Here is a 16,787-nt window from a genome sequence, read left to right as displayed (position 1 = left end):
GGACCCCTCCCCAGGGGGCAGGAGGAGGATTCTGTAGGCACAAGGGGAACTGCCCACCCAGAGTCTGCACCCTCTCTTTCTAAAACATTCTCTGAGACCTCAGAATTCCCTTCCAAAATGTCCCTAAGCTTGTTTACAGAGCTTTAGCAGTCCTCCTCCCTGGGTCCATCCCAGCTGAGGGCAAACAGCACCGCCTGAGACACACCCTAGAGGCCTGAGGCTTAGGTCTCAAAGTAGCTGTTTGCAGGAGACAGCCTGGATAGGGGGGCTGGCGTGTCTGCTCATGCATGCTGGGTCCCTCACTGATGGGATGGGAGGTAGCCGGACAACAGCTGGATGCAGGACAGGGGTTAGCCCTCCTTGGGTCAACACATTCTGGCCCAGAACTCCAAAGGTTCTGGAATTCTAACTTGAACCTGGCCTTCTAGGTTGTTACGACAAGGAGAATAGAACACACTAGATTGATGTATAACTTCTAACTGTTTAGAGACATATGGTATATGGGCCTCCAACTGTCCTCCTGTCCTGGGCCCCACAAATGTCCCTGTTGGTTGTGTCATTTCTTAGCTTAAGACAAGCCACATAACCTCTCCCGGCCTGTTTCCTTACCAGAAGAACGGCTTTAATGGCAACTGCCTCATCAGGGCTGGTGAGAAAACGAAATAAAACAATTCATGTCTAGGGCTGGGCAGAGTGCCAGGCCCTCAGTAAACAGTAGCTATCCTGGTTATTTTTCCTTTTTACCCTCTGGCCATCCTCCCCCAGGATTTTCTATATGACATCCAAACTGGTCTCTTTTGTAGGATTTCCACACTGCTCCTCCCTCCGCCCTCCTTACCCACACCCATAATGATAACCTCTCTGTTCTCTCCACTAGTCAAATCCTACCCCTTCTTCAGTTATGATAATAGCTACCGGGGACTGCACGGTTACTATGTTTCAGGCATTGTATTAAGAACTCGACATGCATTATCTCAACTCGATTCCGACACCAACTCAATGAAGTAGAACTGTTTATTACTCCCCAGACACAAAGACACCGGGATCTGGAGAGCCGAAGCACTGGCAGCTGGTAAGTGGCAGCGCCCGCGGCAATGTAAACCCAGGGGGTCTCCCAGACATCCAGATTCAGGATCCTGTTTGCCGCTCCCTCCCTCCTGCCAGTGCACCGGCGACCCCTCTCTCCTTCAAGCCCCTGTGTCCAAGGCTGTCACACCCCGTCAGCTCTAGGGGTCTGTCTGTGGACTTTCAGCCCAATAGGGCGGGCACTTTGTCTCACGCCACGTTGCCCACATCATGGATCCTCCCTCCCTCTCTCCTTCTCTTCCCGCCTCCCTTCCTTTCTTTCCCCCTCCCATTAAGTACTGAGCTCCTGCTCAGTGCCAGGCTTTGTGTCCGTTCACATGCAAAATGTTACCAGTGGAGAGGTCAGGGGAGGATGGAATTATATGTCATTTTTCTCTTCCTTCTTTACGCCTTTCTGTTTGGCTGATTTTTTTCCAGTGAGCACGCAGGCCAGGTTCCTCGACCCCAGTTCAAATGTTGCTTTGCTAGGTTGGCCCTGTCCCCTTAACTCCCAGCCCCCACGCCTCCTCCATAGGCCCTCAAATCCAGGCCGCCCTGCCCCCTCCGGAAGGGGGAGTTGGGGGCGAACGCCGAAATCTGAGTGGTTCTTTCAAGCCTCCGTTGCCGTAGAAACCGGCTGCACAGGCCTTGGCGGTCCATTACACCATCCTCCGGCGGCGCAGCCAATGAGCTCCGAGCTCCATCCCAGGCGCCCCCGCCCCGCAGCTGCCGGGCAGCCCACCAATGGGCAGGTCCCTTGGCTTAGAGCCCTGCCCTCGGCCCAGCGACCCCACCAATGAGCTTCGACCCTGCTCTCCCTCTGGCTTCAATGTAGCAACAGGACTCGATTTTTCAAAAAAGGGAATTCTCCAAATTAGAAGGAACTAGCAGTAACGCCTCTGTCAGTTGCACCCTGAATAATCTTTGGTTGGTATTTTATTTAAGGAGAACAAAACGGTTCCAATTACACAACAATGTATGTCATTCTCTACTAAAAGAATTTTAGGCAAGGAAAATTTAGGCAATGAGGTTGACATCTGCTCTGTGGATTTCTTTCATTATAGGGATTTTCATTTAATTTAAAGTGATCAAGGAACTAGTCATCTTTCCTTGTTTGTATTTCAAATACATACAAATTAAAGATGCTGTTTTTGATGCTGAGTTCATGAGACCTTGACCTAAGTAATTGGTAGCTGACTTTCATTGGACAATTTAACTCCTAGATTCAAAACATATTAAAACTGTAAGATAAACGAATATTTCTCTTTATCCAGTGAAGAAATTCCTTCTTTTTTTTTTAAAGATTGGCACCTGAGCTAACATCTGTTGCCAATATTCTTTTTTTTCTTCTTCTCCCCAAAGCCCCCCAGTACATAGTTGTATATTCTAGTTGTAGGTCCTTCTGGCTCTGCTATGTGGGACACCACCTCAGCATGGCTTGAGGAGTGATGCTACGTCTGCACTCAGGATCCAAACCAGTGAAACACTGGGCCACCAAAGCAGAGTGCACAAACTTCACCACTCGGCCATGGGGCCAGCCCCAGAAATTCCTTTTTTTTTTTTTTAATTGCTTTTTCTCTCCAAATTCCCCCAGTACGTAGTTGTATATTTTAGTTGTGGGTCCTTTTAGTTGTGGCATGTGGGACGCTGCCTCAACATGGCCTGATGAGTGGTGCCATGTCCGCACCCAGGATCTGAACTGGCAAAACCTTGAGCCACCGAAGCAGAGCGCTCAAACCTAACCACTCAGCCACGGGGCTGGCCCCAGAAATTCCATTTTTAAGGCAGGCTGTGTAATGGTTTCAACGCTCTAAAGTCTAAATAAACTAAATGTATTTTTAAAATCTTGTGCCATTTAAAAAAAATAAACTTATTTTTTAGAACAGTTTTAGATTTACAGAAAAATTGCAAAGATAATAAAAAGTTCCTATATCCCCCACCTACCCTGTTTCCTCTATTATTATGACTTTACATTAATATGGTACATTTATTACAATTAAGAAACCAGTGTCGGGGCCAGCCCTGTGGCCGAGTGGTTAAGTCGGTGCGCTCCGATTCAGTGGCCCAGGGTTTCACCGGTTTGGATCCTGGGCACAGACATGGCACCGCTCATCAAGCCATACTGAGGAGGCATCCCACACGCCACAACTAGAAGGACCCACAACTAAAAATACACGACTATGTACCAGGGGGCTTTGGTGAGAAAAAGGAAAAATAAAAAAAATCTTTAAAAAAAAAGAAAGAAATCAATGTTGATACATTATTATTAACTAAAGTTCACAATTTATTCAGATTTCCTTAGTTTTTACCTAATGTCCTTTTTCTATCGGAGGATCCCATCCAGGATGCCACATTGCATTTAGCTCATGTCTCTTTTAGTTGGCTCCTGTGTCCCCTTGACATACCCCCTCTTTCTGTGTCTTTTCTTTTCGTTCTTGTTCTTGAGCACTTTCTTACTTTCCAGCACCATTTGATGCCCCAGGCTCATCTTGTATATTTCCTGCCCCAGTCCTAGCATCAGCTGTTTCACAAAAGCCCTGATTCCTCCTATTGGAGAACGGTATTAGAAACCAAGATCTGGGCATTAAGTGTGCTCATTGCTACTGGCTTGTCATTTCTTTTAAGCCTTCTCAACCAACAGAACAACGAAATATATGTGTCTATGTATACTAACCTGGGTATAAACACAAACCTATAAATTCACCCCTTGAAAGATGACAACATTTCTGTATGTAAGCATCTGTGTATATATTAAGCTAAACTTGAGTTCATATTTATATTTCCATCTCTAATCCATAAGCACATGAATCATTCTAGCCTCCCCCCTTTGTTTATCGGTAAATTCCCATTCCGACAGGGAGAAACCTGGCCTCCACCATGCGTTCACTTACCTGTTCAATTCCGGTATACACGTATAGCAGTACCAGCGCTGTGAACCCACAGCCCCCGTGGTAACTTATCAACTAGTCAGTACTTCTGTGCACTTTCTTCTCCTTTTAGTTTTACAGACTCCACTCACGTCTAAAGTTCCTTAAGTCAGCACCCTTCCCTTCACCCCTTTCACTGAGGTTGTTTCACGCATTCACATTACAGTTTGTTCCCTCACATTCTGCATTCCATCTTGGGATTCTCCAGATGTCCTAAATGATTTTTTTTTCATTGTCATGCTGTGGTGTACAGTTCTGTGGTTTTTGACAAATGCATACTGTCCTGTATCCACCGTTACAGGATCATACAGAAGAGTTTCACCTAAAAAGTCCCTGTGCTTCACCTGTTCACGCCTCTCTTCCCCAAACCTCAGCCTCTCACTGTCTCTGTAGTTTTGCCTTTTTTTCTTTTTTTTTTTTTTAAAAAGAGAAGACACACAATAGGGTATTTTTGTTGTTGCTCTTGTTATAGCTACCACTCATTGAACTTTTACCATGGCCCATGTCTACTCCCATTTTTCAGATGAAGAAACTGAGGCAAATGAGCTGAAGTTACTCCCTAAAGACTCAGAACATTAAACAAAGTTTCCTTCAAATCCTGGGGGCTTTGATTGCTTAAAGCCCCAGTATTTCCATAATTGGCTTCTGAGTCATCTGTGGGAGTCCCCGAGATTTAGCCAATAAGATGAGGATGACTTACTTCCCAGTTTATCCAGGCAGTCTCAGTTTATTTCCGTTGTTCCAGCATAATTACTAATAGTGTCACCTTTCAGGATAAATTATACAGTCATCCCCAAGGAAAAAGTCTAATGAATTTCAGAGTCAGGTTGTGGGGATAAGGATTATACTCCAGGAGACATGGAGATGTACCAATGGGGTGTGATTTCAGAGACACCAGATGGGACCCACTATCCAGATTAAATCCCCTCCCCCATCTAGTCACTTACCCTTCCTTCTCCCAATCTGATTACCCCCCAATTCCATCAGTGCTGCTGGTGCTGCTAAAATGATTCTGACGCAGTCCTCTTCTCCCCGTGAACATGTCCCCAGTGCTGCTCTCTCCTCTCTGCCTTGTCCTTCTGAGTCTCAAACTACATCTCATGGATTGGCAACCCAGCATTCCCTCAAGGTGCTTAAGACATTGGGATTTCATAGAGAGTTAAAAAAAATAATAATCCTCCCTCCCCTAAAAAAAGAACACTTTTTAAAATTTGGGGACCGGCAAAAGATTGCCAACTTTTTACTTTGCCAGGTAAAGACAAGAAAAACCTCTATCTTCTATATTAGTACTATCTATTAGAAATATAATGCAAGCCATAGTGTAATTTTAAATTTTCTAGAAGCCACATTTAAAAAGGTTAAAATAGAAAAGAAACAAATGAAATTAATTTTAACATATTTTCTTTAACTCAATATGTCCAAATATTATAATATCAACATATAATCAATAGAAAACAATATTAATGTGATATTTTCATTTTTTATGCTAAGCCTTTGAAAACTGGTGTGTATTTTTTTTGAAGAAGAAGAAGATTAGCCCTGAGCTAACATCTGCTGCCAATCCTCCTCTTTTTGCTGAGGAAGACTGGCCCTGAGCTAACATCCATGCCCATCTTCCTCTACTTTGTATGTGGGATGCCTACCACAGCATGGCTTGCCGAGCAGTGCCATGTCTGCACCCCAGATCCAAACCGGCGAACACCAGGCTGCCGGAGCAGAACGTGCGCACTTAACCGCTGTGCCACCAGGCCGGCCCCTGGTGTGTATTTTTTACAAAACAGCACATTTCAATTTGCACTAGCCATATGTAAGTGCTCAGTGGCCACATGTGAGTTCTATCCTTATTCAGTTAAAGAGCCCTATAATGTGCACACACATACACACACAGAGAGTCATAATCTCTGAATTTTTTAAGGAGGAGAAGTTTAGATGAATCAAAAAATGAAATATCTTGTTCTTACTGTTCTCTCCATTATGAATGTCTCTGAGGACCAGGCCAGTGCACACACAGAGGCTTTGGAGCTAGACACAGTTGGGGAGGGTGGAGTTACACTTAGTGTTTGGGACAGCCACACCCACTCCTGAATTGGCTCTTTCCTCTCTTCCCTGGACAGACACTGCGACTCTACAGAGTGCCAAGCTCTGCTAGGTGCTGTGGATACAACAGGGAGAGTAGAAGTCAGGTGGGTCCTCTGATCTCACGGAGCTTCTGCTCTGCCACTGTGTACCAAGCGGGGCCGTGCAGGCAGTGACAGGGTGTGTTGTCTGCAGAGAATTTAAAAACAATAACAAAACTGATTAAAAGCCGGTCTTCATTTTATTATCGCCACATGCCCACAATTCCAAACCGCATCAGTGATCTTCGCTCCTCGGCGAAGATCAAGCTGTTGGTCTGACTTGAGTCTTAATATATTTGTGAGCTGCGAATAGCATATTTTAATTCCTTAGCCACTCAGAAACATATTCTACAAGGAAGTTCATTCAGAGCACTCCCCGTTATAGTCAGCCCGTAACGCACGCCGAGTGAGGCACAGCTCCACGCGCGAGTTTGGAGAATAAGGTCCCAACAGTCCGGAATTGTTCCAGCTCGCTTCCTGACCACTTGTGTCTCTAGCCCCTGTGGTACAACATATGTCTGTGTTTAAACAATAGTTTCAAAACAAACAATGACAGCACAGTGATTATGAAGCTGAAGAACCAGAACTTGAGTTGCTTCAATTCTGTCATTCTGGGTGACCACTTAAAGCTTTTGTATTTAAAATTTAAAACAGCGAAATGGAGAGCAAATTGCAGAGTGTGGTAACTGCAAATTTTGTTATTTCGTTAAAATGGTATTATTATATTATATTATTATTATTTAGTAAAGTTGTTTTACTGAATTTGAATAATATATGTAATATTGAAATTGATTCTTATTTTTAGTGTTTTACGTATTTTTAAACTGTAATGTAAATAATGTAATGTAACATTATTGCAACAGATCAGTATGTAGATGCATTTTTTCTTTTCTTTTTTTCAAAGACATATATTAATGTAATTGACTAGTATTGATCCAATAGTGTTTTCCTTTTTTTGTACTGTAATATTTATTTTGATTGTCAATTACATATACAAAGTTCCATAAAAGATTATTTTCACCGTCTGCATTTCTTTGCTGCCCATTATCATTAGTATTATTCACTGTATTTCGTGACTGTTGTTGAAAATGATGTTGACATTTAGAGGAAGTGGGTACTTAAAAATTATCTGTTCAGACTGTCAAATGAGCTGGGTAGGCCACAGGTGCACTAAAAAAGAGCTATAAGGAGGCAGACAGAGGTGGGAGTGTTGGAAGGGGCAAGGCAACGGACTTCACACCCTGTGTGCGGAGGCAGCCCGGCTCATCCCACAAACTAAAAGAGGCTGGTGTGGCTGGAAACTGGCTCAAGACAGAGGAAGCAGGAGAGGCGGTCAGATCCATGAGCAGGGGTCAGACCAAGCTTGGCCTCGTCGGCCAGTGAAAGCCTGGTGTTTATCTTAGAGTAATGGAGAAATCACTAAAGTGTTTTAGGAAGGGAAAAGACACAGTCAAATGTGTGACTGGAAAATACTATCACTCTGGCTTTAGGGAGGAGAATAGAATGGAAGGAGACCTGGTGGGTACAGAGACCAGAAAGGAAGCTGAGCAGGTGCCCAGATGAGAGATGACGGTGGCCTGGACTGGTGGGGTAACAGTGGTCAGCATCTCTCCAAGAACCTCATGGTCTACCTACTGCAGTCTGGGCTGAATGGCTCAGTGGTGAGCCCAGCCGTGACCTCCTGTGGCCTGCAAGGTTTAGACCCTGGGGCATCCATTTGAAAGGACTCATGGTAGTCTGCACTGATAACCACCACATCTCAGTGACAGTCTGGAGTTTTGAGTTGTGTTTTCCAAACTTTTACTTCTTTCTCTGGGCTCCCATAGGAATCTGAGTGCACTCATGATAGAGCACTGACTTTGATTCGCTCAATAAATATTAATTGAGTACCTACTGTGTACCAGGCACTCTCCTAGGGATAGAGCAATAAACAAAACAGACAAAATTCTCTGCCCTCTTGGAGCTGACATTCTAGTGGGGAGGAGATGGGCAAAAAAAACAAGGGAAAAATCAAATAATTCCAGAATGTGGTTAAGTGCTATGAAGAAAAGAGAAAGGGTGATGAAAGAGAATAATGCAGGCAAAAAAATAAGACATCTGACAATATCAAACTTTGGGTAAGATGCAGATAAAAAGGATTTCTTCTACGTTGCTGGTGGAAAAGTAAATTGATACTGGTTGGAAGTTTGGCATCACCTTGTAAAAGTTAGCATTCACCTGTCCCCGGATGTCGCCATCACACTTTCCATCATATACTCAGGGGACCTTCCTGCACTTGAGCACCAGGGACCCATCCGGGATCGTTAACAGTAACACTCTGCATAAGAGCAAAGACCTGGCGATTATCCAAACATGGCCAGGACAACAGACAGGAAAAGCGTAGTTCATTCCCACAGTGTGAAAGCAATGAACCCCACACAGGTGCAAGAATTTAGATGAATCTCAGCACTATTATATTGAGTGAGAAAGTAAATGGAATGTTACATACAGCATGATGCCCTTATGATAACGCTAAAGGCAAGAGAACATATTTTTGAGAAAACATATTTTAAAAAGTAAGAGAAAGAAGAAATTGGACCCCTCATACCCTGCTGGTAGGAATGTAAAATGGCACAGCAAATCCGTCAGGACAGAAAGTAGATTAATGGTTGCCTGGAGCCAGGGGTTCCAGCAGAGGTAGAGGAGATGGAGAAGCGACTGTTAATGAGTACAGAGTTTCTTTTCGGGATGACAAAAATATTCTAAAATCGACTGCGGTGATAGTTGCCCAACTCTGTGAAGATATCACTGAATCGTGCACTTTCAAAGTGTGAATAGTAGGGGCTGGCCCCGTGGCTGACTGGTTAAGTTTGCGTGCTCCACTGCAGGCGGCCCAGTGTTTCGTTGGTTCGAATCCTGGGCTCGGACATGGCACTGCTCATCAAACCACGCTGAGGCAGCGTCCCACATGCCACAACTAGAAGGACCCACAACGAAGAATATACAACTATGTACCAGGGGGGCTTTGGGGAGAAAAAGGAAAAAAATAAAATCTTTAAGTGAGTGAATAGTATGGCATGTGAGTTATATCTCAATAAAGCTGTTACCTTTTTTAGGAAGGTATGGGGAGTTCAGGATAGACATCACCTCGGGTGATGGCAGGAGATGGAATGAGAAAGGAGTTCATAGGGGAAGGTCAGTTATTATCAACCTTCTAGTTCTTGGGTTGCTGATTTCATTGGTCATTCTACATATTATTATATATACATATACATATTATGTATACATATATTATTATACATATACCTATAATATATACATATACATATTATTATGTATAAATAAATGCATAGAAACATAATAAAGGACCCAATCATGGACAATGATGAAAATGTGTCACAGCCAAGCGATTCTGTGCACCTGAGATGCAGGGGCACAGGTGAGCAACAGCAGAGAGTGATCAGCGCAGGGCTCTCTGGAGAGTCAGTCAGAGCTGATGCTAAAATGAGATGGGCCAGCCCTGTGGGGATGCGGGGGAGAGTTTTCCAGGCAGAGAAGACAGCGTGTGCAAAGGTCTTGAGGTGGGCCCAAGCCTTCTGTGTTTGAGGAACATCAAGGAGGCCAGTACACTGAAGCAACAATAATAATGATGATAATAATAATAATAATAACAGCAGCTACAGAGCCAGAGTAAGACCTTTGAGAGGCCCCAAGCCCTGAAAACATGGTGGTGCCCATCATACGTCATTTAAAATAAAACAGGGCCAGCCCTGGTGACCTAATGGTTAAGTTCACTGCACTGGGCTTCAGTGGCCAGGGTTCGGTTCCCCAGCTTGGACCTACACCACTCGTCAGTGGCCATACTGTGGCAGCGGCCCACATACAAAATAGAGGAAGACTGGTAACAAATGTTAGCTCAGGGCAAATCTTCCACAGCAAAAAATATTTTAAAGAAAAATTTTAAATAAATATTAAACGGGAAAAGTGTAAAAGTGTTAGAAAATTCAAAAAAGCTTTTACTTTTCCCATGATCACTATTTTGATACCTTTTTTGAAATGTTAAATCCCACCCGGCCAATTTTTTTTATTATGTTGGTGTCTCTATGTTGTTGGTGCCGAGTCCCAGATAACTAATATCTATCAAGCAAGCGTTTACTAGGTGTCAGGGATGTGTTTGGGTACATCAGTTATCCTACTTAATTTATAAAACAACCCTATGAAGGAGAAACTGCTATTTCCCCATTTTAAGGATAAGCAAAAGGGGTCACCGGGATACGAATAGAGGAATTGACTCCATCGAGCACTGAACCGGCCAGGGTGCCATTATGAAGGTTCAGACTCTGGGATCTCAAGATCTCAGCGTTCAAAGTCGGGGGAGGAACCACTTGGTCGGGAGCAGAGCCTTCTTCCCAGCACCCTGTGCCTTTAAGAGTCGCCCCCTCCCGCCGGCGATGCTCCAATTTCCCTCGCGGGCACCCAGAGCATCTCCCCGCCCCCCGCGTCTGCGGAGCCGCACCACAGCCCTTCCCCCGCGCAGCGCACCCTCCGGCCGGGCTCTCAGCCCCCGCCCACACAGTGGTGAGTGAAGTCTACCGGCAGAGACACGTACCCTCCTCCAGCCGGGACAGTGCTCACTACGTCCCAGCAGAGTCCCACTTTAGAGACCCTAAGCCCGACCCCTCCCAGCTCCTGATGCCGAGAGACGAGGCTCAGCGCCCCCCCCCATCGCCCGAGCCCACAGCGCCGTGAAGGTGACCTCCCCCAGGGGCAGCACACGCCCAGCGGTGCCCGAGCCGGCTCACACGTGGTGAGAGGGGAGCGCGCAGCCCCTCCCCGCCACGCGCCGCGAGCATGCGTCGAGGACACGCCCCTCGGCCTGGCTCCACCCCCGTGCCCGCACACGCTTCTCCCGACCCAGAAGGGGCCTCGCGCCCTAGTCCCGCACCCGGCTGGCCGCAGGGTCGGGTGGGACCTGGAAGTGAGGCGCCCACGCATCCTCGAACGTCGCCCCAGGACTGTGAACAGCGGCAAATCCTCCCTACTCTGGACCCTTGGCTGGAAGGCGAGGTGCCCGAGCCCCTGCGTGCGCTGAGCAGGGAGGAGAGCTGGGACCGCCAGCCTAGGATCCGAGCCCTAGTCTGCATGTCCTCGTATCTGGACAGTGCGCGTCATATTCTCTTCTTTCTCAGGACTCTTGTGACGCCTCAAACGAGATAAAAAATATGAAAGGGATTTGTTCTCGCGGTCCAAAAGCATTTGTTGAGCCTTTCTGTTGCTGGACCCTCTGTGTACTAGGCAGGGGCTACATCCATGACACGATGAGTCTGTCCCCTTAAGGAGCTTTCCTGAGACTGGGCCCCCGTCCTGTTCTGTTCTGAGACAGTCCAAAAAGACGCCCCGGAAAGAGGAGAGGGCGGAGGTCCAACCTGGCGGCAGGTGTCACTGAATAAGCTAAAATTTCAAAGGCAACGCGGGGCGGGGACAAGCCTTCGGAGCCAGATGGGAAGCACGTTCGGCGTCCCCCCATCCTCCCTCCAGTCCCCAGCCTAAGAAAAGAAACCGACTTCATCCTACACCCCCAATCCCAGCCGCGAGACCGCCCAGCCCCGCAGCCCGAGCCCCGCCCCGCTCCGGCAGCCAGCGATTGGGAGATGCAAATACCAGGTTCTCTGCCCAGCAACGGGTGACGCGCCGCCCGAGCGCGAGGCGTGGCCCGGCCGCAGCCCAAGCGGGCACCTCGGTGTTTACACGGGGCGGCCCCGCGCGCGCCGCAGCGGCCCGCAGACGGCGAGGGGGAGGGGTGGCGCGCGCGCCGGCGGGGCCGCGCGGGGAGAAAGACACTGGAAGGCGGCGGGGCGGGGAGCGGCGCGCGCGGGCCGCGGCGGAGCAGGAGGCTGCAAGGAGAGCCCGCGGGGGCCCGGGGGTGCGATTCCTCCGCCCCCGCAAAACAATGTGTGGAGTGCAGCGGGGCGCAACTTGCCGGAGGCGGCGGGGGCGCGCTGAGCCCGCTTGAGACCGCGCCGCTGACCTTCTCCCCCCGCCGTCCGTTGGGCCCGAGCGCCCAGCTCCTCGCTCCCCAGCTCGCGGGGGCCGGGCCGAGCTGCGGGGCGGGGCCGCCCCTCTGTCGCTGCTGCCTCCTCCCCCACCTCCAGCCGCGGAGGATGCGGACGGCCCCCGGCGGCGTCTAGCGGCCCCGGGCCCAGGCGCGATGGTGCAGCAGCGGGGCGCGAGGGCCAAACGGGACGGCGGGCCGCCGCCCCCGGGGCCCGGGCCGGCCGAGGAGGGGGCGCGGGAGCCCGGCTGGTGCAAGACCCCGAGCGGCCACATTAAGAGACCGATGAACGCATTCATGGTGTGGTCGCAGCACGAACGGCGGAAGATCATGGACCAGTGGCCCGACATGCACAACGCCGAGATCTCCAAGCGCCTGGGCCGCCGCTGGCAGCTGCTGCAGGACTCGGAGAAGATCCCTTTCGTGCGGGAGGCGGAGCGGCTGCGCCTCAAGCACATGGCGGATTACCCGGACTACAAGTACCGGCCGCGCAAAAAGAGCAAGGGGGCGCCCGCCAAGGCGCGGCCCCGCCCCCCCGGCGGCGGCGGCGGCAGTGGTGGCAGCCGGCTGAAGCCCGGGCCGCAGCTGCCTGGCCGCGGGGGCCGCCGAGCAGCGGGAGGGCCTCTGGGGGGCAGCGCGGCGGCGCCCGAGGACGACGACGAGGACGACGACGAGGAGCTGCTGGAAGTGCGCCTGGTCGAGACCCCCGGGCGGGAGCTGTGGAGGATGGTCCCGGCGGGGCGGGCCGCCCGGGGACCAGCGGAGCGCGCCCAGGGGCCGTCGGGGGAGGGGGCGGCTGTCAGCGCCGCCTCCCCGACTCCGTCGGAGGACGAAGAGCCGGAGGAAGAGGAGGAGGAGGTGGCGGCGGCGGATGAAGGCGAAGAGGAGACGGTGGCGTCGGGGGAGGAGCCGCTGGGCTTTCTGTCCAGACTGCCCCCCGGCCCCGCCGGCCTGGACTGCAGCGCCCTGGACCGCGACCCGGACCTGCCGCCCCCCTCGGGCACGTCGCACTTCGAGTTCCCGGACTACTGCACCCCCGAGGTTACCGAGATGATCGCGGGGGACTGGCGCCCGTCTAGCATCGCCGACCTGGTTTTCACCTACTGAGCCCACCGTCAGCGGGGCGCGCACGCCCCCAAACCAGCTGTTTACATACAGGAATCAGGTATTGGGGCCCCTCGGAGGCCGAGGCTGGCACCCCATCTCCCGCTCAGCCTCCCCCCTCCTAGACGTGCCCATCCCCCTTCAAATCCAGACATGCCCCTCCCCCGCAGACACACCCCAAGGCAGCCCAACCTCCATTCCTTCCCTGACATCCAAGCCCCTCCCCGTCTTGCCCCCTCCCGCACAGCCACCAGCAGCCAGCCCCCCTCTGATACAGCTCCCGTCCTCTCCTACAGACCTATGCCCCTCCCCCACTTTGCACACGCCCCCCCCCCCGCCCCCCTAGTGGCCGGAGGACACGCCCCTGCCCTCGCTCCCGAATCCCTCCGCCTTCGCCTCGCCCGCCTCCCTTCTCCTCCTGTTCAGGGGGGCGCTGCGGCTGGGCGGCCCCGAGCGCTCCTCCCATGCCCCTCCCCTCCCAGGCAGGGGGAGGGGTGCGCTCCTCACTCTCGGGGCGCTGGGGCCCGCCCCCTTCTCGCGCATGCTTACTGCTTCTTGGGAGGAGGGGGCTGGCCCCTGTCGGACCGCAAGCGGCTGTCACCCGCTCCGGGGAGAAGGGGGCGGGTATAGAGCGATCCAGAGAAATCTTTTGATCCCGGAGCCGCGGCTTCCTTTCAACCCGACGGGGCGTCGCTGCCTTAATGGGAGGAGCGCTCGGAATGGGGGGAAAGAGACTAGCTGGCCCGGAAGGGAGGATTTGGAGCTTGGAACTCTCCCAAGTGGCAGAGCCCCTTTTCCCTAACGGAGTCGCCCAGCCCCACGTGTATACCCCCGACACCGACTGCTTGACTGCCTCTACAGCCTATCCTGGTCACCAGAAAACTCCCCTTTTTTTCCCCACCTGGGAATTAGGGGTAGGGTCTTTCTCTGGAAATCCACCACGAGAAGAAGGGGCTGCTCAAGAAAACTCAAACGAGACTCCTCCCAGTCTGTTAGGGGACAGGGGCCCTCTGCTCCCTTCCTTCCCCCTCACCCTCAGAACTGCCCACCTCAGGGCACACTCCCAGCCGGGGCTCCTCCCTAAGCCGACACCCGTTTCTGTCGCTCAAGTCCACCCTCGGTGCCCACAGAGTATTCACTGGGAGAAACTGAGGCACGTTGGTACGAGGGGTTGAAATTGAGGCACGATGGCAGATGGGGTGGCAAGAAGACCCCCACTTTTAAACAGCTTGCGTGAGACTGAGGGGAGGCTCAGAGGAGTGGAGGTGAGCCGTTTTTGCCTCAGTTTTTCCATTTGAAAAATAGGGATAGCGCTGCTGTAAGAGGAAGTTGTGCCCAGGTGGGGGTGCCCCCAGAGACCCCGCCCCTGATGCTGTTACCCGTCTTTCTCTGCTCCTCGCTCAAGCCCCGCCCCTCCGGCCTCCCCACGCCCCCATTGCCCTCACTACCTGTATCTCACCGGCGTGTGTTCACCCTCCCGGGTGTGCACACACTCTCATTCACACACACAAATCTCAGGAACAAACGGTCCCAGAGTCCTCCGGGACCCCTGCCCAGGGTCTCTGTAGGTCTCTGCCCCACGCGTTCCCGTCGCTGACAAAGCCACCAGCTGCCTCCTTTAAGCTTGGTGCTCCGGCTCTGGGCCTTTCTTGCGCTCTTTCTCTCTCTCTCTCTCTCTCTCTGTCTCTTTCTCTCTCTCTCTCTCTCTTTTTTTTTTTTTTAAGAAAAACGTCAACAAAAAAAGACAATGAAAAAACCCAGAAAACGTCATGTGAGTGAAGAGATGTCACTGTCTGTGGTCTTGGAGAACTAGTCTCGTAGCTGAGGGGAGGGGCCCCTCCAATCTGGGGCACTGGCACCCACAGCAGGACTTCTGCCAGTCTGATGCCAGGACTGAATAAAGTGTATTTGCCCCGACCTCGCCCTGTGGTTCTACATGTCTACATGTCTGTGCCTTTTCTCGCTCCTCTCCAAACAGTTTGCCAGATTCTAGTCCATGTGATTTAGCACGTTGCAGGAAGAGCTGGGGGTCCCAGGGCGAGGCACCTGGCCCCTCCAGGCCTGTCTCAGGACTCCCTGGTCTTCATTAAGGATGGCAGATTCATCCCCACGGGGGCCAGGCAGGTGACATGAATGAATGAGTCTGGGTGGACACTGGCTTTGTGACCCACCTCAAAGGGGGCATCTGCTCACCTCCTGCCGGTTGTGACCCAGTGGGAATGCAGCCCACGGTAGCCAGGTGGCTAGATTTTTCAAGAGAAGGTGGAGATCTGGATGTTTCTATGAACATCTCAGTTTCAAAATGAAAGCTGACTCAAATACTTTTGAATCCTGTGGACTGAGTGTGCAGGCATACCTGGTCCAGGGGGGCCAGTCTGACCCTGCCCTTAATAAGGATTAAAAAGCAGGGTTGAGCCACACTGTCTAGGCTCAAAGTCCTGCTCCACCACTGGGCACCTGTGGGACCTTGAACAAGTTAACTTCCCCCTGACTCTTCTTTCCATATGTGTAACATGGAGATGATCATAGTACCTGCTTCACGGGGTGAAATGAAGGTTAAGGTGTGAAGCATTTAACATGGTGCTCCATACATTGTATTACTCCATTGTCCAGAGGAGGAAACTGAGGGTCAGGGTGGTGAAGCAACTTGTAGGAAGGCCTGCAAGCAGCTACGGTCAGAGACAAGGCCCCAAATGGGTTCTGTCTCCTCGTGAAATGTTACGTCAGGGTGCTCCCTCTGCCTCTCTCTTTGAATCTGCACATGTCAGTAGGCTGTTAGCTCCGAGCCTGGAGTGGTGGGGTTCGTCCCAGTGTGTGGCACATAATTGGCCTGCAGTGTAGGTTTATTGAATGACTAAAAAAGAGCAACAGAGGCCACAATGCCTGTCCTTGAGATTCTTAGCAAGGAAGCGGAGACCAAGGCTTTTCAAAATCTTTTGTCCCCCTGACACCGTCCCCCTATCTTCCTCTCCCAAATCCAGTGAATTCCTAAGATTGGACAAAGCCTGTTTCCCCAGTGAGAACCAAGGTTGAGTGTGCAGACCTGGTTCAGAGAGGGTATTTGGGGACTGGGATTCCCATGGATGCTTTCACAGAGGGCTGTAGCAAATTTGGGAGGGCCGGGGGCCTGCAGAAACGGGAGTCTCAGGGGATGCAGGAATTAATGACTGCTTCCTCTCAGCCTCTGATTGGAATCATGATGGGGAACAAAATCTGATAAGAAAGAGTTGAGAAGGTGTGGAAGACAGAGAGATGTGACTCGCTGCAACCCCCTTCAAGGAAGGACTTCCCAGGCCGTGGGAAGTCTGGTCCGTGGCTAGCCTCCCCCTGCGTGCTCTTTCAGGGTCTGTCTCAGCTGCAGAGAGCCACTCCCCTCAAGGGCACACCCTTCCCAGGGCAGCCTGCATCCGGTGTCTGAGTGAGGCCAGGTGTCACGGCCTGGCCGCTTCAGTTCAGTGTGGGACAGACACTGACAGGCAGTGCTGGCACGCCCGGTCACCTTCCTCTCCCCAGGGCCCCTCCAGGGTGGCCGCGGCTTGTCGG

General features: G+C 51.2%; 1 protein-coding gene across 1 annotated transcript; it reads left to right on the top strand.

The window, feature by feature from the left end:
- Positions 1-11,832: 11,832 nt before the first annotated feature.
- On the top strand, positions 11,833-15,161 carry SOX12 (SRY-box transcription factor 12). The gene has a single exon (XM_070589040.1). The coding sequence runs from the start codon at positions 12,297-12,299 to the stop codon at positions 13,245-13,247; it is 951 nt and encodes a 316-aa protein (XP_070445141.1). The 5' UTR covers positions 11,833-12,296; the 3' UTR covers positions 13,248-15,161.
- Positions 15,162-16,787: the final 1,626 nt, after the last annotated feature.

This window comes from Equus przewalskii, chromosome 21, assembly GCF_037783145.1.
Source record: "Equus przewalskii isolate Varuska chromosome 21, EquPr2, whole genome shotgun sequence".
NCBI classification, from domain to species: domain Eukaryota; kingdom Metazoa; phylum Chordata; class Mammalia; order Perissodactyla; family Equidae; genus Equus; species Equus przewalskii.
Note: the sequence above shows the minus strand (reverse complement) of the source record. Positions and strands in the feature narration are given on the sequence as shown.